This window comes from Empidonax traillii, unplaced genomic scaffold (genome assembly GCF_003031625.1).
Source record: "Empidonax traillii isolate 1590-97213 ecotype Southwest subspecies unplaced genomic scaffold, ASM303162v1 scaffold57:size2250009, whole genome shotgun sequence".
In the NCBI taxonomy this organism is placed as follows: Eukaryota; Metazoa; Chordata; class Aves; order Passeriformes; family Tyrannidae; genus Empidonax; species Empidonax traillii.
Window position 1 is genome coordinate 1118138 of NW_020955250.1, and position 21043 is coordinate 1139180.

Consider the following 21043-nt stretch of genomic DNA (forward strand, 5'->3'; position numbering starts at 1 on the left):
TCCCTGAACATTAATCATTTACCACTGTTGAGAATCCTGCATGCTTTCCTGCTTCCCTGGCTTAACACCGTGATCTTCCAGCTCACGCTCTGGCTGCTTGGCTGTTCTGGAACATGAGAAGGTGGAATTTGAGCTGAAGGCTGCCCAACCCCTCTATGTGAACAGCAACAATCATTCCACTTTGTTTAGATTTGGCTCATTAAATAGAGTCTTTTACATTAGACTGAAGGAATACCTTTGTTTTAGGAATGTCCTTGCTTCAATAGTTTATGAAGTGCTTAATTCCAAGCACTTTTTTGATACCTGGCTGTACTTTCACATCAGCGTCTCCTAAAACATACCAGTGAAGGATCCTAGTGCTGCACAGACAACAGATAACATCTGTTATCTGTTACTCTGATCATTGCCCATTTTTAAAGTATTTTAAAATTCAGGTGTTTCAGTAAATTGCTTATCCTTGCTGCTTTGGAGATGCTTGTGCCTAAAGCCTTCCAGTTTTCTAGCTATGGGCTTCTGCATAAAAATATTTTTCAAAACACTGTTCAAAGTGGTGGGTGTTCTCCCTTGCTCTTTTTTCTAGCTTTTGGAGGACTTTATTCCAACTGCGGTATAGACTAGCTGTAACTGTGCATTGCATTTCTGTGGGTTTGATTTTGGTAATTCAGAATTTTAAAATTTACAAACCATTTTGCCTTCACATGCAAAATTAGAAAGCAAGGTCTTAGCTTGTATTGTGACCTTTTGTAAAATGGTCCTTTTCCAACTAAATTTTTTTACGTTAATCCAACTCATAGCTGCAGTCAACTTCTTCAGTAGTATTAGTCACCTAGTCACCTATATTGTGAATTATTTGTGTTTGCTCTACTGGTTTTTTCCTGCATAGTAATGCTCATTTTTCTAAGTTTCTATTTTCTTCTCCTTTTTTTTCTTTGAAACTTGTGTTAGAATCTGCGCTTTCCAGTGACTTTGAAAACTGGTATTGCTTATAGGTGTTGGTTTTGGGTGTACATTTAGACCTGCCACTTAAACTTTTCTGCAAACAAAACATGCTGTGTACTTGGGAGGCCTGTTCCTCCATCCCTTTATTTCCTCCCATCTGTAAAATGCACACAGCTCTTACTCAGTTTTGTGAAGTGCTTTGAAATATGAAGAGCTTTTCATTTGGTAAGTGTAGGCAATGTACACATGAGAGGGCTTAACTAGTCATTTCAGACTTGTGCAAAAACATGCGTGATACTGTGCAGAAAAAGGGTTTATTTGGCAGTGTCCTCATGTGCACGTCCATTGTGTGCCTCCTCCTTCAGCAGTTCCCTCCCGGCAGTGCCCTTCTTTCCTCGCCTTTTCGTACTGATCATCTTGTCTTTACCTTTGCTTTACTCTTCCACCCTCTTCCTCCTCCATGCCCATTTACTAATTGTGCCCCCTCCCGCTCCCCAACACTCCAGGCCCTTTGACGCTGCCGACCGGTGTCTCCGTGGTGGAAGCGCGTGGGACGCGTGGGCCCCGCCGAGGAGCGGCGCGGACGGACGGTGCCCCGCGTTCGTCCACGAGCGCAATGCGAAGAACGCGGGGATGCACAGCAGTGCTGGTGCCTATGCTGTCCAAACCACCATGACCAGCCTCTGAGATGTGGGCCTTGCTGGAGTTTGGGACTGCTTCCCAGCAGAGCCTGGGAAATTGCCTCTTGAGCAGTCTCTGAGATAAGAACAACTGACCCAGGGCTGACTGTAGAGGGAGGGCAAAGCTTTATGACAAAGGCTCTGCATATTGTGCTGTTGGTGTTTAGTCTTCAAAGAAAAAAGAGCGTATAGACCAGAAGCCACACGTCACTCTTACATTAGAAACTATATATTTATCTATCTATATTTATATCTAGATAGATCCTTTAAATTATGTTAAGGTTTTCCTTAAGCTTGAAAGATTTACTTTTTTTTTAACTGGGTTGATCTTTGAAAACCATGCAGAAAGTCACATTTGTTAAAAAACTACACATGAATCTAGGGGGTTATAATGTGGTTTCAAAAATCTAAGAGAAAAAGAGGATGTAACTGCCCCTCCTTTTGAACTGTGGTTATATGAAAATATCTAAGGTACGTGGTTGATCTGAAAACTAACCTTTTTTTTTTTTTCCCAGTAAGACCTCTTCTGGAACAGATTGTTTGAAAATGAAATAGAATTATTTTCATTTTTTAAGAATAAAATTATCAAAATTCCCAAAAAGACAAAGAGTAATCCTTTATCTTTCTAAAAATTTCTTTTTTGCTGCTGTTCTTCAGTTGAGAAGAAAGAGAAATATTTCTTGACAGACTCCAGTTCGACCATATGATTCACAGGGTTAATTTTTAAGTCAGAGGTTAAGACTCCAGCTTCATGGCTCATTGGTGTTCTTGGGGGCCTTTAACAACATGAAAAACAGACCTTTACCCTCGAACACACGGTGTTTTCATGTGTTTTCTGAAGTTAGCTGCTTTTAAAATGCAATATTCTTCACCTGTTATAAAGAATAAAGGATGAAAAGCTGTAGTAGAGGGCTTTTAAAATTAATTTATATTTGATTTTTAGGATAAAGAAGGTGTTTGAATGATTTTCAAATTGTTTCACTATGTTCCAAATTGCCACAGAGTTCTATAATATTGTTTCCAGATATTCAGCTCAGAAGAACCAAGAAAGTATTGGCCAGGATGTAGCTTAATATTGCCTGAGATACTTTGGCCTCCTCACCCCTGCATCTGACAGGGGGAAGGAGATTGCTAATGAAAAGTCTATTTTGCGACTCTACTTGAAAAAAAAAGGGATGTGCAAGCTGTATATTAAAGATCTGTGAGGTCTATTAAGGTGATAGGAGCAATCTGTTGTGCTATTTTTAGTTTTAGATTTTGCATGGTGGATGTTGTAAACTTCTGGAGTGAAGCAAACTCATGTGTTCCTTTATTATTTATAAAGTTGCATAAGAATATGCAAATGAAAACAGGTCTTTTAACTTAACAATATCATAGAATGTCTGTGTAGTTGAGGGAGAAGAAAAAATGTCTGTGTAGTTGAGGGAGAAGAAGCCCCTAATTTGAATGGAGTAATTTGGGATGCTTTTGTGTTTAAAATGCAGGAACACTGTTGCAATAACAAGTCACTGTTTTATTGCAGTTTTAAGTTCAGATGTGCTTTTGTAGAGTCAGGTCACTGCAAGTAGTGGCTGACTCCTCGAGTATCAGAGAAGTTTTGTGAGGCTGTCAAAGAATTAAAGAGTAGTGGAGGCTGGAAGGTGCCTCCAGAGATAATTAGTCCACCCCCATGCCAAGAGCAGGTTTGAGTGGAGCAGATGCTCAAGACCACACCAGCCAGGTTTTGAGTATCTACAAGGATGGAGACTTCACACCTTCTATGAGAGACATGTTTCACCAACCTCATGGGAAGAAAAGTTGGGGTTTTTCTTGTGTTTAAGTGGAGTTTCCTGTATTTGTTTGTGCCTACTCCTCTTGTCCTTTCTTTGGCCTCTCTTGAGTTTGACTGTTGTCTTTACTCCCTCCATCAGATTTTTATAAACATTGGTGAGATCCTCCTGAGCTTTCTCTTCCCCAGGCTGAGAATCCCAGCTTTCTCAACCTCTCCTCCTATCCCAGATGCTCCAACCCCTTTGTTATCTTTGTGGCCCTTTGCTGCCATCCCCCCAGTATGTCCGTGTCTCTCTTGCCGTGGGAAGCCCAGAGCTGGGCACAGCACTCTGGGGTGTCTGCCCAGTGCTGAGCAGAGGGCTGGTGACCCTCCTGATGGTCATGGACTGCCCTGGGATTAATTGTAAGTTCGGTAATTAAAGCTGTGACAAAGGTTTTTGTAGTAGATTTTTTGCATGACAGATTCAGCCCTGGTTGCCTAAAATCCATATGCTTTTAGGGTTAAGTTGTTTCAGTGGGGTATACCTTGCACGCTTTTGCCCCGTGGCTGTGAATCTTGCATACAACCCAAGGGTAGATTTTCCTCTGTGCTGGGCTTGTTTTGGTGTGCCTTCATTGACTTAAGGGAATTACTCTCTTAGTATCCATTAGGGTGAGTGACAGCTCTCAGTAGCAGATGCTGATCCCAACAGCACCAAGCTGCATTTTTTACAGGAACAGGTCACATGCTCCAGGAATTGCAATGAGGAAGCACATGGATGTCGTTCTAAGCAGTGTGGTGGTGATTTTTTTTGCTTTGCTTAGTATCCTTGAAGGTCCTGCAGCCAGCAGCTTTTCCCAAGGGTCGTTTCTATCCTTTGCTGTAGTTGTTGACTTGCACTTATGTCCGTATTTGGAGTTACCTTCAAACAAATGAAAGACAGTAGAAGTCTTGGAATGTGGTACTTGCTTGATTAGAAACTGAATGTGTGTGAGCTGTCTCTCTTTGTCAGATCTTACATTCCCAGGATTTTTCCTTTTGCTTTCTATACTTTATTGGGAAAAGGAAGCTCTTTTTTTTCCTGAATATTTTGCATTTTCACTTAGGAAGAACCTCTGAAAAGGTTTAAATTCACTACTCTTCTCTACCTTCAGGTACAACATTGGATGGACCAAAATTAAGAAAATTAACAAAATTTCATAATGTTGTACTACCTTGCAGAGTTTGTGTCAGAAACTATTCTGTATCACTACCAGTTTGAAAAAATAAATGAGCTTGCATGGTACTCCATGCTGTTTGAAATTAGATGGTTTTCAAGAGAATTAAGTCTTTTGTAGCAGACTCAGTTAGTGTATTTTGAAGATTGTATTTCATAAACCAGCATGAAGTATGGTTTTGCTTTTCAACTAGGAAATTAAAACCACACCAGTTTAACTGGCAGCTTTCTCAGTCACATTATGCATTGAATGCTGTGTGGTACATACTAATATCAATATATTTGTCAGGAAAAAAGAAGAGAGAACGGAGTAGCTACTCCCTTAACTGTGTGAAATCCCTGAGCATATAATGACTTCTGTGAGATTTCTTACTGTGTTGACAAACCTTTCTATGTACTACAGCCCTTCATTATTCCTATATGCATAATTATTTATGTGGCATGAACTCCTGGTATCTTTTATCAGCATTTCCCCTCAGAGTATTTCTTAAAAAATGCTGGTAGAAGTTGATTCTGAAGACACAAAGCCTGGCACTTACTGCTGTGCAAAGTTCAAAATATCCCCATGTATGTATGTAAATACAGGAGTGTGGAAAGCTAATGCCCTTTTCATTGTTGAGAAGGGCAAGCTGTCTGTTGTAAAGTCCTACTTTTCCTGGGCAGCCTTTGGCTATCTACTTTATGATTGGTGGGACAGTTCATCAGTGTGTTTGTAAGAGATGTTAGAAATTCTGTGCAGTGATGCAAGTAGTATCTTGTGCTTTTTATTTCCCTAGTTTGGTCATTTATGAAGCCAGCATGGTAGTCCTCCTGCAGGTGCTCTGAAGAGGATGAGAGTCTGGGTGGCCTTGAATGATTTGATGCTGTTTGGAGAACTCAACGCCTCTTTTGTGCCTGCAAATTCCAGTGGCTGAGGGTCTCCCTAGTAGGACTTTCCTCTTTTTGACTGCGTATCTCAGGATGGCTGAGTAGGTGTTTCAGTGGGTCTGAAGGCGAGATGGGGTCAATTCCTACTTGAATCTTGGCCTAGGAGGCTTCCTTGAGTCCACCTAAAAGTCATTTAGTTTCCCTGAGGCTCTGTCATGATGCAGGGGTGAAGCTGCAGGATCTTACCCTGATTGTCCTGGCTACCTCAGCCAGTTCTCCATCCTGTGGGACAAATGGCAATAAGTTTTTGTACAAACTTTGGTCACCTCAGTGTAAGCAGCTTTTGGAACACATTAGATACTGAGTGTGCTGTTTGTATATGTTGTCACATTTTAAGACTGCCCTGAACTGTAGCAGGCAAGTTTTTGAATCAGCTCTCTTGTCTGTCTAGTAAATATTACTGCAGTTGTCATGGGGAGGAAAAGGCTAGTATAATTATCCTAGCAGTTTTCTAGTCAAGATAAATTTCATTTTTCATTCATTTCCTCTCCACTGTGCTACAGTGCTAAGAAAAGAATTAGAAGATTTAAGCACAAACAAGTGTTACTGATGCTCTACATCACCTCGGATGTAGAGTTCATGGGAACTTATTCCAAGTTTCTCCAACACATGGTGTCAGCACCTCTCTGTGCTGCAGGCAAAATCTGAGCTTTTATAATGGTTGTCATATTAAACAACTGGGAGGATGTTTACAGAAAACTGTCAGAAAAAAGGAAGAAAATTGTTGTCTTCATGTGAAGATTAGACTCATGCATGAGCATCCTCTGATAGTAAGTTATGGGGATTCTGTCTCACTTCCTTTGCTGCCTTAACTGGAAAAGCATCTATTCCTGTGTGTTATTTCTAACAAAAGTCTCTGTATTCATCATTCCCCCTTTGCAAGACAGTCTGCTGCTTGCCATTCCCAGTAGTGGTGCAGAGATGCCGCACAGTGGGTTGAAAAGTTTCCTATTATTGAAAAGTTTCCTATTATTTGCTTTGCTTGTAGCCTCTTATTCCATTGGTTTAAGAGAATCAAGCAAGTGACCTCAGTTTGCTTCACAGCAATTAATTGTCTTAAGATGATTCATGCATTATTAGCACTAAAATGGTGATATCCTGTAATCTGTGTCAGAGGTGTATATTTAACATCGGAAGGATTCTTTTGGGTGCTTGACCTGGAGGGGGAGAGTTTTTTCCTGGAGCCTCTAGTGACAACAGGGCACTGCTTCCAGATTCCAGGGGCTGGAGAGAGGCATGGGGCATTAAACTGGTAGTGGTAAGGGAGAAACTGATCTAAACTGTGCAGTAGGAAACATCTCTTGTCTGTGCTTAAGGGTAAGTTCTGTTGTGGGTACTTGCTTGGTGTCATTGTTCTCGTGTTTGGGATAGGACTTTCAAAAGTGATAGATTTCTCTTCTTAAACTAATATTGCAGCAGGTAATTGTTGACTGAAATGGGCAATAATCAAGCTGCAGTTGTGTGCACAGGCCGTGTCTGATTAAGCTTCGTGTTCTACAGCAGTTGTTCCTGTATTTGTTAGTTGGCTGTTTGGAGAGCTTTAGCTGCTCCCAAACTTGGAAGAGATGTATGAGATTCCTGAATGCTGGCACAACATAAGCATCATAATATAATTTTTCTTTTCATAATTGTTTCTCTTTGTTCATTGGAAGTACAGCTTGTAGGGCAAAATAAAAAGGAGACATTTCCATCAGACGGCAAAGGAGGTGAAACAAGTGATCCTGGCAGGGTACAGCGTACATGCTGTGGTTCACTTAAAATATTGTGACCGCTAAAGTTTCATTCACGTCTCTGCCTAAGTTAACGAAACTGAAACTATTAATAGGTATACCTGACCATAACAGTATCAGTGCAGACCTGTGCAGTGCACCCTTCTGCCCTCTGTTCTGCTTGCAAGTGTTGGATGAAGTGCTGCACAAACAACTTCTTGTAATACCAGCTTCCCTCCCCCTCACTTTTCTTTTTCTCATGTAAAAATCCTAAAGGGTACCTTGAGTCTGTTAGAAACACTTCAAATGTTTGTTCCAAAACAATGTATTTTATGGTTTAAAAACTTCCCTTCTTCTCTCTTCACTTCTTCCACTGCTGTGTGATGATGCAGCAGGCAACATAGACCTGTTCTTTTATGAAGCCACTTACACAGACATAAAATGTTCCCTTTGTCATGTTTTTAAGCTCACTGAGAGCCAATGTCTGTTTAGTTACCTGGAACACTTTTTACAGAATGTGTCTGGTTAGCAGAAGACACCTTGAAAAAAGGAGATTACATGTGTCAAAGCTTTTTCTTGTTACAGGAAGAGTGGTAACATGATTCTGCGTATCTCTGCCCATCTTTCTGCCTTTGCAGCATCCCTCTTGTTGATTTGCTAGACAGCACGGAGCTGCCAGAATCCTGTGTTGATGATGCCATTGGCCATCCGGTTGTTGGCTTGGCTACAGGAGATTCAGAAGAGGCTGTTAGTTGCCCTCATCCTGGCACGAAGGAAGCTGCTGCTGAGAAAGCAGACTCTGATTGTAAGCAAATTTACCGTTTTTTTCGTATTATGGTGTGTGGGGTCAAAGGTGAATAGTTAGGTTGCTATGAGATTGTTTCCTTACAGAAGTGCAGAACTGTTCTGGGAAGCTCCCTTAGGTTATATGCTTAAGGACAGTTTTACCCACCACTGGGACAACAAAGCTCATTTACAAGGACGGAGATACATAGGAAGAGTCAGATCTTTGTTGGATCTGACTTTAGCCACAAATACAGTGAAGTGCAGCCATAGAAGCAATTAAGTCTGTGTGCTTGCTCATTCCCTGTAAGGATGGCTGGGTAAATGAACTCACAGGAGTGCAGAGCACTGTGATTAGGTACACGCGCTCTGTAGGACTGAAACTTGCACTGAAGCCTGAGCAAGTAGGTAGATTCTCCCATCCCTGTGCTTTTTTGCACAACTTCAAACCCACGTAAGTAGTATTCAGGAAGAATGCACGTTACAAGGCAAATAATTCCACAGTAACATTAGGAAGATTATATTTTTTCCATCTTTTTCAGCATTTGAAGACACATTCCTAAAACTGAAACAGCTGGAGACAGAGCGCAGCAGCCCCTTGCCAACTGAGCGTCCCAACGTAAACATAAACATCCAGGTACTTGGGCTTCATTCCCCCTGGCACAGTCACTGGGTTTTGTTCAGATCATTCTGAAAAGTCTTTCACTTGCCTTGGTCTGTTTGCAGAATTTTAAAGAATATGAGTGAGTAATATTGGGTGATAGTAAAGGAAATGCAACTGTTTTATTTTATATAAACCTATGTGTGACAGGGCAGATAAAGATAGGGGGCAGAGGTGCATGTATGCAGACTGCAGCCTGGTGAAATTTTCTGAAATCAATGGGAGTAAAAGGCATAGATGTTTTTCAGTTGTCTTTATCTGGTTACTATCTGTATGGTGTTGTGTAGTCCACCCTCTTTTTGAAAGGGGTGAGCTGCTTTCCTGGCATTTTTCAGTTGCCTTAGGTAACCCTCCCAGAAGGTTTTCTTGAGGTGTTGTTTTGAGTCAAGTTTGCTGATGATCCATCCCTCCTGTTAAGTAACCAGTCTGTACCTGCTCTCTGAAGTGGGTGTTAGTGCTCTCTGTGTTTACATAGAGAAGAGTGATGTGGTTTGATTAAGTGCTCTCAAATCCTTCTGAGCAAGTCAGGCTGCACTTTCACAGGCAGCTGAGCCAAAGTACAAGCTTCAATGCCCTGAACAAGGTGAAGTCACTCTTCTTGCTCCCTCCCTCCCCCACTTCCCCTCCCCTCTGTTCCTTCCAGGAATCACTGCATGTTTCAGTGAACAAATGTAGCCTACAAATGGCAAACAATATTTTTGTAGCTGTCTTTGTTTTCAACTTTTTGTTAAGGTGTTGGATTTCTTTAGGATTTTGGTTTGTTTTTTAAGTTGGTAAATAGTGAGTCAAATAGGTTCATAGAAGGGGTCAAGGGAATGCCAGAGCCATAGTGAAAATAAGCAGTGTTGCTAGAAGGGGTGGAGAGGACAGGATCCTCCTTTACAACAGCACTGAACTCTGATACATTTACTGGTTATCAGACAAATGCACCCAGACAGGATATTTTTCTGGGGTTTTTTAATGAGCTTTAAAAAAATACGGAAATTAGATTTCCCTTACTCTGCTTTCCCCAGTGTTAAAGCTGTAGATGCTTTATCGTATTCTGGGCAAGCAGAGAGAGTAAAACACCTGGTACTGTTATCTCTTTTTGGGCTACCCTCCCTTCCAGGGAAGCCTGAGGATTTATCTAACTTTCAGGGAAGCAGCAATGATTTTTCTTGCTCCCTCAAGAGTAAAAGGAACCAGGTGCCAAGAGAGATGTTTAGCAGTATGTGTTTGAGCTAAGCCCATTCCTAAGCATTTGTTCTCCACCTTGGTGTGAGAGAAGGCTTCTGTGGGTGGTGCTGCAGGCTCTTTGGCTCATGTCCCCTTTAAGGACTGCTGTCAGGGATGCCTTGTGCACCTCTCTGCTTGGTGAGTGCATTACAAAGATTATCAGGTCTGTAAGAAGATTAGTCAGTAGCCTCTAGGTCCTGTTATGCTGAAACACCACTTCTGCATAAACTAAAGCAAATGAACACAGCTTATTTAAGAATATTTTGGCCTGCTGAGCTCTGCTTTAGTTCAGACAGAGAGGGGAGAAATGTAAAATTGGTTAATTGGAGAGACCAGAGCAAAACTCTCTCAATGGTTTTTGAATTGTAGCTGATACATAGTAAGCAAGCTAAGATGCCTGTAATGAGCTAATCTTACAAACAGCTGCCAATTCAGTATAGTCACAGCTATCCAGCTGCTGTCTTATGAGGTGCTGAGTAACTTCAGAGGTTACAGATAGTGGGGTGGTAGCAACCTGATTAGAGAGCCAGAACATTTGCATAGCAGGGAATTACATGAGGTGTGGATCAGCAGTGTGCCAGTGTGGTTCCTTCATTGGGTAAAAGAGACTTCGGATTTCAAGAAGGAAGTGCAAATTGAATTAAGAAAACATAAGAGTAGATCATCAGTGTTTTTTCTAGGGTAGAAGAGATTGAATAAAAATTTTCAGGCTATGATGTAGCTGACCAAGAGGTCATTTGAGAGTGGTTGTTTAAAAAAGATAGACACAGATTAGATACTCTCCACATACTTTAAATTCTCTGTGCTTCAAATTGCAAAGACATGTAGGTTACAGTAGCACCAAACGAGCACACCCTTGAGAGAAGAAGGTTAATAGTTTGGAAATGAGTCTTGAAAAGAGTCACCTAAGAATAAGAATTAAAAACACTTTTCCTGCCTTTGAAGGCTGTTTTAGAAAAAAATATAAATTTCCACTTATGGTGTTTGTTGCAAAATGTATTTATTGGCTCTTCTCCTGTACTTACTTTTGTTGTTAATCTATTAATAAAAGAGGTGTTTGTGGTATCCTCTTCAGACTGAACTGCATGGGACTGCAATATAGCCACTAAAGCCTTGCAATAAGCTTAAATCCTGTAGCTTGCTGTTACTTCAGAGGAATGCAGTGTTCTCTCTGAAAGCGTGTGATTACAAATTTCAGTATGTCTCAGCTTCTTGAAGTTTAAGAATGTATAAGATACTGACTTATGTAAAAATAGTTACAGAATGTAAGAGGTTTGGTAAAATGCATTTGGGGGAAAGCTTCATCTTTCTGCTTATGAAGGTAGAGCTGCATCCTGAACTTCATGACACTCATATGCCAATAAAGTACTCATTTAAACCTTGTTAATGAAAAATCTTTAACTGTCTTCCATCAGTGGTCAGAGATAGCCTGATAGTCATCTTTATGTAATTCTATACTTGCACTCAATCAATTTTGGTTGATTCTTTTGACAGGGAAATATTTATCTAGCTATCCCTGTTCTTCAAGGGAAAAAGAGAAATCTTTCCAGAATGAGAACTGGGAAGGGGGAATGAATAGCTTCATTCTTCACTGCTGCTCACTGCCAAAATCTGTTGGGATGGAAGAATGCAACTTTGTCCTTTCCCAGCTTTCACCAGTGCAGTGACCAGATCTGACAAAAGGGAGCAAATAGTTTTAAATACACTAGTGCACTGCTTTCATCAGCTTCTGAAGTGAAATGAACAATAAAAAGTTCACCCTGTTTGCCCGTGTTCAAAGTCTGCTCCAGAGTCAGAAATGCAAGGACATGAGCATTCACTTTTTCTGAATTTGTTGTGATCTGTTAATACACGGAAGTTGCTCCAAAATGTGCCTGTATTAGACTCCATCTTCCTGCACAAAGTTATTTTCAGTGGCACTAGGAACACTGCTCAAAAGCAGAAAGTATTAGAATCACATGCCTTGCTGCTGCCTTTAATCTTTGCTTCCCTTTTTATATCACTGCCTAGCTCCATATTTTGATTGGAGAATGTGGTTTGTCTAGTCCATGGAAACAACAAACATTTGTAACAAGCTAGAATAATGACAAACCCCAACAGATTTCCTGTTTTGTGTGAACAACTTAAGTCTCTTGTAATTTAAACATCTTGAGGCTTTATCAGCTGCTGCTTTTCCCTGTAGCTACATGTTTTTTCAAGCACAAAATAGAAAGGCTTGAGAAAAATGGATCATTAATATTGATGCAAATATTTCTGTAGTGGTATGAAACTTACACTCAATTACATTAAAATAATAGTACTAAACTTTTCAAAAGTAAGGAATCTAATTGTTAATAGACTGGAGTGGCCTCATGACATTGATTGTTAAGGTGGAGGAAGCTGAGAGGAAGCTAAACAACAAAATGGTACTTCAGGCACCAGTGTACTGATGTGTTCAGTTGAAATTATGAGCTTTACTGTGTTAGTGGAATAATGCATTTGAAATTCTGTGCAGGAACTGTTACTTACAGAATCTGGTTCAGTGAGGTCCCATGTAGGGATTTAAGCGTTATCACAGTTGGTTACTGTGACTGTACAAATAATTTGGTTGTAGTTATTCCAGACTTTTGGCAATTCCAGCAGGTTCTCTAAAATAAAAACACTTACATGTGTAATAATTGTTAATCTTCATGAATTATGTGAATGCATCTCTTAGTATCTGCCAGCAATAATCATCAGCAGCAATTGGTTGTTGGTCCTCATACCCTTTTATGTTGGCACTGACCCTTGAATATTTTGCAAAGTTCATTGCTGACTAGGGTCAAATTTAAAATGAATTCTCCTTTAGATAGTCTCCTAAAATCCTATTTGGATATTCTGAAACGTGATTTAAAGGAAGACAAGAAAAGGAAATGCTTTTCCCCTCTCTAAAGACTAAATTACCTACAAGTTCACACCAGTGTTTCCACTGAATGATAAAAGCTGAAAGTGGATGGAGAGCTGTGGGGGGACTGGTATTCATCTCAAATTTTTAACTTCTCTCACCTGCTCTCTATGCAATGGGCTTTGTTCCTTCTGGACGTGCTGCAGTTGGTGCAAGTAGGAGTGCAGCAGGATTGTCCCTGCTCCCTTGCCTCTAGGGAAGAGCCTGCCTAGACAGTGGCATATGGTGAGGAAAGCAGGACTCTGTCTCCCCCTGCTGAGTCATACCCTGAGAAGGAAGGTCACAAGGTTTAGTTTTCACTCAGTTAATTAACTTCTGCCACTAATCAAATAGCAATTAGTAGATTGAATGCTTAATTAACATTTTATAATTAAGAAATACAATTCAGATAATGAAATATACTGTAGTGAAAGGTATCTCATTTTTAGTTGACTTCATTATGTATCTGGCTGCCAGTGTGTTCTGATATAATCAGTGGTGGGAGAGGTAGCTAATAGCACATTGTTAAACTGTTCTAATTTATAAGTGGATTTTAAAGTAAAAATCTCTCCAATTTAAATTCCAGAGTAAATTATCAACTTTTACTTAGGCTGTAGTGATATGGTATATAATGGCTGCTATATTGATCTCCTATCAGTAAACTAAGCTGCAGTTTTAGGATCTAATTCATTTCTTGCACGCTGTATTCTTAGCACAGCATTTTTTATCTCTGTGTTTAAGCATTGTGCCTTTTTTACTTTGTGTTGCTGTGACTTTACAGTTGAGTTCCAAAATAAAGGAAAACATTTGCCTCCTTTTCAATATAAATCTGCTGACTTTCTTCTCACTCAGAGCCCTGTTGTTATTTAGAGATGTTGATAAACTTCAGCCCAGACATTTTCATGTGGGAACTGCTTCTAATAAAGATCTTTCTCCTGTCTAGGATGAAGTGGTGAAGTTGACAGATAAATGTCTTAACAATGCAATTGAGAGCCCAATAATAGCAGCGAAGTGGCTTCCAGATCTCAAAAGCAATATCCTGAAGGCCCAGGCAGAAGCAGGTCACAAGGTAAATACTCAGCTGAATAGCACTGTGATGCTCTCAAATATTTTATTTCCCTTTAGTTGCCTGATGTTGGAGAAGGTGCTTGTAGATGAGGGTGTCCCAAGAGCCTTGTCCAAGGCAGAGTCAGAAAGCTTTTCAGCCTTTCTTCACAGTGACAGTGGTCCTGTACTGGAACTGTTGCCCAAGGAGGAATCTCCATTCTTGATGATACTCTAAAAGTAACTGGACGAGACTTTCAGCAAGCCCTGGTTTGAGTGGTTACTGAGCCGGATAACCTCCAAGGGTTGCCTTCTAACCCTTGCCTTCTAACTGTGCTTCTTACATGTTGTAGTAAATTCTTTACCAAATAATGGTATTTTATTTGGCTATCTTGGTGAATTATTTTTATGTCTACTCTGAAGTTTTCACATAGAACTGATGTTTTAAGTCCCTGAGCTGTAGATGAACAGGACATTTTTGTGCTGGGACAGAGACACTCAGCTCTACTGTGAATCTCAGAACAGACACAAGATGGAAACAGCTATCAGAAATATATGTCTGTGTTCATTTCTTCCTCTTAGGTTATAAAAGATGACAGCATGACAGGTGTCAAGAATTCTAATATTCAGGATGCTGCTGCCAGGTACTGAACAGATTTGGAAGAAACATGTGATGTAGCTACCCAAGTACAACACTGAGAACCTGCAGTTTAGTACTGTCTGTCAGTGGCTCTGTAATAGTTACATTTTATCTTTGAATGTGTAGTTTTATTATATACAAGCTAATGCAGATGCTCTTTATTCTCCCATGCTTTAATTTGATGAACATGGTTGCAACATCAATCACTGTAGTTATTTCTGACATGTGAATAGCTTCAGCGTGGAGAGAGGGGGTGGGTCTGCTTTCCATAGCTTTTTTGTAGTGGAGAAGAGAAGATTGTGTACAAACCCTTGACACTGATAGTTGCTTTCCTGAGAATTACTAAATCCCAAATGATTGCTGCGTCCAGTGGAATTGCAGGCATAACTTCAAAGGGTTACAACATCTAATTTCTTGGCCATTTGTGAAGATGCACATGTGAGACCTCTCATGGTCATACTGAACAAAATGTACATGTAGCAATCCTCAAACTATGCTGTAGCAAGTGATTCGTTGAGAGCTTACCGTGGAAGGTAATACCTGGTTGTTGTTTGGTTTGGTTTTTGTTGTTTTGTGCCAGGAACATTCTCCTGTCAGGCAAATCACAGCATAGCCCCCCAGCAACCAGTCCAGGATTTCAAGACCCAAGAGAGCTGCTGAAAGCAATCCCTGCTTCAAACACCTTTGTTCCGTAAGTGATTCTGGAAAAACATGGTTTTGGGGTAAGAGGACCATGTGGAGATTATCATAAACATGTCTGAAAAGATGAGGAACAGTTGCTGAGCATTTAGGCTACATCTAACTAAGCAGGTTTACCGATGCATCCTTAATTACTGTTGCAGCAGTTAATCAGTGTAGGCCAGGCCTTGGGGTGAGCATCCTAGCAAGCAGTAAGAGAATCTCTTTCATCTTCTGAAAGGACTGCGATACCTGACATCCTGCTGCCCCTGGCTCTAAGGAGGAAGATAAGAGGATGACAGGAAAGGCTTCAGGCGAATTAGACATGAGGGCTGAAGAAACTCCTCTGAGATAGAAGACATCGATACTGTTGGGTCTATACACAGCTGTAGCTGAAACTGTGAGAGAGAGAGCAGTAATCTGTGGAGGTAGTTGGAAGGTGTTTAGGTTTACATACCGATATCAGTCTTTTGTCTGCCTCAGTGGAGTTGGTGTTAAGTTTTTGGGCTATCTGGGAAGCACCACTACTTTGTACTACCCAGGCAGGGTGCTAATGAGAATGTTTTGTCCTTTCAGTAATGCATTGAATGAGGACAATGCTGCCTCTAACCACGAGGACCTGCTAAATCCAGCTAATCTGGCTCCGGCTGAGGAGGCTGCTGTTTCAAAGGTATGACCACCTGCCAGCCTGGAAAGTTTCTGTGTCACATTCTGAGCTACTGATGCCTCCAGGCAAGCCTAGCAGACCTTGCCGCATGCCTCTCATAACTCAGTGAATACCAGGTGCCGATGAATGCCAGAGAGTGCTTTCTGGAGCAGGCAGGGACACTGCACAGATCTCTCCAGAGGACATTTCTGCATGTCCTTTCAGGTTCTTGGCCTGAGACTGTATTTTTTCTAAACTGATTGTTTTTCTCACACTGGTGGGAAGCCTCTTACATCCTAATGATTTGATGCTACAGAAAAGAGACCGTAGGGATGAAATTCTGACATAGGCAGTTCCTATCAAAATAGCCACAGAGGGAAAAGTTTAAATTGAAATGTTTAATTGTTATATTCTGGTTCCCTTAACAATAAGCTAATTTTTAACTGGACTCTATGAAATGCACAAAGTAATTCAGGGGTCAACTTTCCTTTGTCCCTCTCCGAGAGAGAAGTGGAGTCCAACAGTGCACTCTGCTATTACTTCAGCAGAGTGATGGTTGTTCTGGATGACTAAAGCACTATGACCTGTAGCTGGTGTGCCTCTAAAGCTGTAGTTGATCCCACTGAAGAATTACCAGTTTGATCTTCTGAGTTCAAATGCTCAGCTCACAGACTTTTCTGACCTTGTGGAATGGTACCGTACCCCACCTTTGGATAGGAGGATGGGACAGTTCCCTGCTTGCTCACAGTGGCAATGACGTTTTTTCTATTACATTGGTGAGAATAACTGAAATTAAAAGGCTATTAAAAAAGCTTACATGGAAAGATTTGAGAAAACAGGCCTGATAAACAGTGGTGTTCAATAAAGACACTGGTCTGTAACTTGGGAAGCCACCAGAGTATTCAGCAGACCTATGTGGTTACTACTGGGAATTCAATTCAAAACTGATTTATTCCATAGAGCACTCCAGATGACCAGGACGTTTCCTTAACATCACTGACAGAGAATCTAATTGACTTTACAGAAGCCACACCTCGGGTAAATGTATTTCAAAACCAAACTTCTTCCTTCACACATACAGTGGATTTTACTCATGAACTCTCCTCTGGCTTTAGTGTCTGTCTGCCAGGCTTGGATCTGCTGCAGTGGAATGAAGTGATGGACCTGGATCACTGCATATATGCCCCCTGCCACTTGCAGGGTGGCTGATGTAGGGGTTTAGACCTTACAGCTTTGTAAGGGAAATGAAGGGACCTGAAGAGTGAACTTGTATCTGTGCCACAGGAACCTCTAATCTTATTTTAGTACACCTGCAAGTGTCAGCCTACTTCTCAGGCTTTTGGGTATACATAACACTTCAGAAAATATATGTAAATGTGTATATACACACAGGCACACACACACATATATATATCTATATGTTTGTGTGTGTATATACACATTTACAAATATACTTGTGAAATGAATACTCAATATTTAAACTTTTAATACAAATCAACCCTTTAATATAGATTTAAAAAAATCTCTTACAATCTCTGCTGGCAAAATGGAGTTATATTGCATGCACCAAAAAAAAAAAAGGGGGAAGAAGTAGAACCTTTAAACTGTGCGCAGAAGTGTGCTCTGGGTTGATATTGTCCACAAAGCACTAAAAAATAATGGGTTCCATGGCCCTTGGGAAGGGAGGGCTGAGCTGACACTACTCCCAGTGTGTCTGTGAGTGAGTAGGATTAGCTGAGTGAGTGCCACACGTGCAGCTCATCACTAGTGTGGTGCAAAGACTAATTAGGGGCAAATATCCAAGATTTGTTTGGGGCAGAAGTGTTGTTTAGGGAGGCAGTGTTATTTTGAGAATGTTCTCTGCTACTTCCAACCTTTTGATTGAGCTTTTGTTTGCTTTTTTGTAGGTGTCTTCCCAGCCCATCATAACACCGAGGTGGTTAGTGCCAGTGAGTTACTTGACCGTTCCTCAGCAACTAAATAAAAAGAGAAAGCTTTTGTCTTCATTAAGAAACAGGAGTTCAAGTAAAATAGTAAAATACAATAATCTGTAATAATTTGAAAACCTATAAAATAATGTACCAGACCAAAAATAAAGCAAACTAATTCAGCTGGAGTAAATCAGACAACATACATGCCCTGTTAATAGTTAAACTTCATTTTTTCTGTATTGCATTGCTGGTAAATACCGTAAAATTTCTTTCAGAATTTGCGTTTAGTGAAGCCCAAACTGGAAGTTGATGAATCTTATTTTTTCCAGTTATAAATAAGTCATATTGAAAAATTAGCTCATCTTTTGTCCTGGCAGGTGCTTATTTCAGTTTCTTGTTTCATTCTCCCTCATTCAGACAGGACTGATTTCCAATGGGCCTTTGGGAAATGATTTTGCCTTATCCATGAAGGCAGCGAAAGGCAGCACAGAGACTCTGTTGTCAGCTGGATTTACACCATCCCAGCAGAATTCCGAAGTCCTTGCAAGGTAAGGTCTCCTCAGCGCTCATTTCGGAAATCTGTTTGGGTTGGGAAGGAAACCTGTGCCCCTGCTGCTTCCACTGGTTGTTTAGACACAGTGCCTTGTTTTGCTGTGCTTATAAACTGTAGTTTGTGTCTCACTTTATAGCATTTGGAATGTTACAAATAAGTAGAACAGTTGATATGTGAATATTATCATTTCAGTTTCTTTCCATATCTGCTAACATGGACTGAAATTATGGTACAGATACATTTTCTGAGAAATCTCTTTACAGTGTTTCAGTACCTGTCAGAGGATTGGTGGGGTTAGAGAGGGATGTCTCCCAGTTTTTTCCAAGCTGTAAAGGTGTCAGAAAACCAAACTGGTAGAAGTCTTCTCCCTTGCTATTCCATTCTGCCACACTGGTGAGGGAGAATGATGGCAGAAATGATCAAACCTTTCAGCAAATGCTCTAAAAGAGTGGCAGTGATGCTACTGCCGCACTGTTTGAATTTGATTCAGTTTGCTCTTCTGCAGTTGTCCATTGGAAAGGTTTGTCCATTGGTCTCATTAAAGTAGGAAAGGAACAGCCATTAATGCTCTTTGGAGCAATACTCACCTTTTTTAATCCATCATAGCAGACCTTTTTGGAGGAATGTATTTACAGAGCCTCATTTTTTTTTCCCCTTTTAGCCCAGTTACTGAAGATGCTACAGTAAGAACAAAATGTTTACTCACCACTGAACTCTAGAAGAAGGATTTTCTGAACTTCTCACCATGTAAAAACTCAAATCTTCTAATGTATCTCCAAGGGATCCTTCCAAAAGACTTGCTTGGGACTCAAACTCATGTTGAATCGGAGTCAAACAGCCATCTGGTTTGCTAGGATCCAGGAAGAGACTCCTACATTTATTGCAATCTAACTGGAATTTCAGTCTAAACCAGGATGTAAAACCACATACATGTTTGATCTTCTCCCTTGGGAGGAGCGAAATGCCACACTGGAGCTGGATCTGAAGTGAGGAACAGAAAACAGCTGTGTTCTGCTCATGCTGGGTTTATTGTTACTTACCCTGTGCTGGCTCTCAGTACGGTTCCTGGAAGGCTCTCACTGCCATGTGGGGTGTGGTGTGAGCTGGGTGACCGCTGCAGAGTGATTGATGTCGCAGAGATTAGGAGAACTCATAGGGCCACCTCGTGGCCGTGCTGTGTACAGGGGCTTACAGTGGTGACTGTTTCATATGGCCAAGGACATTTTCTTCTGTGTAATTATTCCCTCTGTTTGTCCTTTGTTTTACCCACACTTACTCTCCTTTTTGGCCTTAAACACCTTAATAATCCTTGCACCCCTTGTTACAGTATCTGGAAAGCATGAAAATCTAGTCCATCAGTGATAGCTGTGTTGACTGGATTTGAGCTGCTGCTCATTCCAATCAGGAAAAGGAAAACTGACCTGCCAAACAGCTTATAGCATTAGCACACAACAGCAGAGGACCCATGTTTGACACTTGATTATTTTATTTCCTACATGACTGAAATACATCTGTTTTAGGCTAGAGGTATGTATGATTTAAATGCTGAAGCAGGCAAGGTATAAGTACAGCTTACTTCAGGAACTGCTTACTGTTTAGTTTTGTTGTCTTGTAGGACTAGAAAGGAAAACAATTTCTTTGTTTTTCTTCATACTATTTCTGGGTGTTTTTTCCAGATGCTGTGCTTCAGGAATACTTGCCAAGTATTTTTGCAGCACGAGGGTACAACTAGATCGGTTCTTAATGCCATCTTGAATCCTGTTTCAAGTGTCATCTAATAGTTTTATGTGGAACAAAGAATGGAAAGAATAGGGAAAACAGGAAAAAAAGATGAAAAATTCCTGTAAGCGGTTCAGGTCTCACTAGAAGGAAGGTAAGAGCACAGACTCCACAGAGCTGGCAAAGGCCTTTTGGTGCTCTGGTGAAGTCCAGGGTACAGTTGCAAGAGATCATTTGAGCCCTGCGCAGCAATATCCTCACATGGACATGTGAAGGTGAGCACATGGACCCTGGGGATACAGCCTGTGAAAAAGGTCAATGCAGAGTCAGAGGGAGGAGAAATAAAGGTGGTGATGAATTCCACATCTAACAGGGAAGCACAGATGAAACAACTGGGATCTATCTTTCTTTCTTAGGAAGAGGTTTGTACATATGACTGGGGTTGGAGGATGTTTTCTGCATAGTGCTGCTGTTTAAAAATATTTATATGCAGGTGGTTCTTACAAACAAACTTAAATGTGAAAGTTGATTCTGGAACTTGTATGCACAACTTCATTTCTGCCATTGGCTGTGTGCATGTGTCTCAGCATAAACAAAGATTTGGACCAAACCACTATGGGTTGTGCAAGTAAGCTGGTGCCCAGCGAGGCTGCTTCGTTCAGACCAAGGCATTCTTGCTGCTGTTGCTCTTGTGCTCTTCTTTGCAAGATGCTGAGAGTGTTAAGGGAGAAGCCACCTGGATTTTGTGTGGCCCAATGCCACTCCTCAAAACCCCCGAGGCCTTAATAAAGAAATGTAGCAACCAGAGAAAGCTCTTAGGACTGACATACCGGAGTGACTCTCTGCAGACAATGATTTGTAGCCATTGCCTCAAGAATCAGGAGTCAAAATGGGTGGCAGGTGCTGCAGGTTCCCCTCCAGTCAGTACCTGAAGCACTGCACGGGCAGGTCCCCGTGCTGCCAGAGGAGCCTCTGTTCTGGACCAGGCACAGGGTCCTGCTCACCAGCCCTTCAGTTCTGTCATTGCAGCTTATATTTATATTGGTAGTT

General features: G+C 41.0%; 1 protein-coding gene across 3 annotated transcripts in view; it reads left to right on the plus strand.

The window, feature by feature from the left end:
* EPB41L5 (erythrocyte membrane protein band 4.1 like 5) overlaps positions 1–20359 on the plus strand; it is a 54712-nt gene extending 34353 nt beyond the window's left edge. For 2 of the 3 annotated variants that reach the window (XM_027879737.1, XM_027879736.1), the window contains exons 17-26: positions 7860–8026; positions 8547–8641; positions 13726–13851; positions 14409–14470; positions 15047–15157; positions 15721–15814; positions 16751–16828; positions 17698–17739; positions 18139–18269; positions 18936–20359. In XM_027879737.1, the coding sequence (XP_027735538.1) occupies positions 7860–8026; positions 8547–8641; positions 13726–13851; positions 14409–14470; positions 15047–15157; positions 15721–15814; positions 16751–16828; positions 17698–17739; positions 18139–18269; positions 18936–18993 (964 nt within the window). In that variant the 3' untranslated portion in view covers positions 18994–20359. The remainder of the gene's footprint in view (positions 1–7859; positions 8027–8546; positions 8642–13725; positions 13852–14408; positions 14471–15046; positions 15158–15720; positions 15815–16750; positions 16829–17697; positions 17740–18138; positions 18270–18935) is intronic. The other variant, XM_027879738.1, reaches the window with a different exon arrangement.
* Positions 20360–21043: the final 684 nt, after the last annotated feature.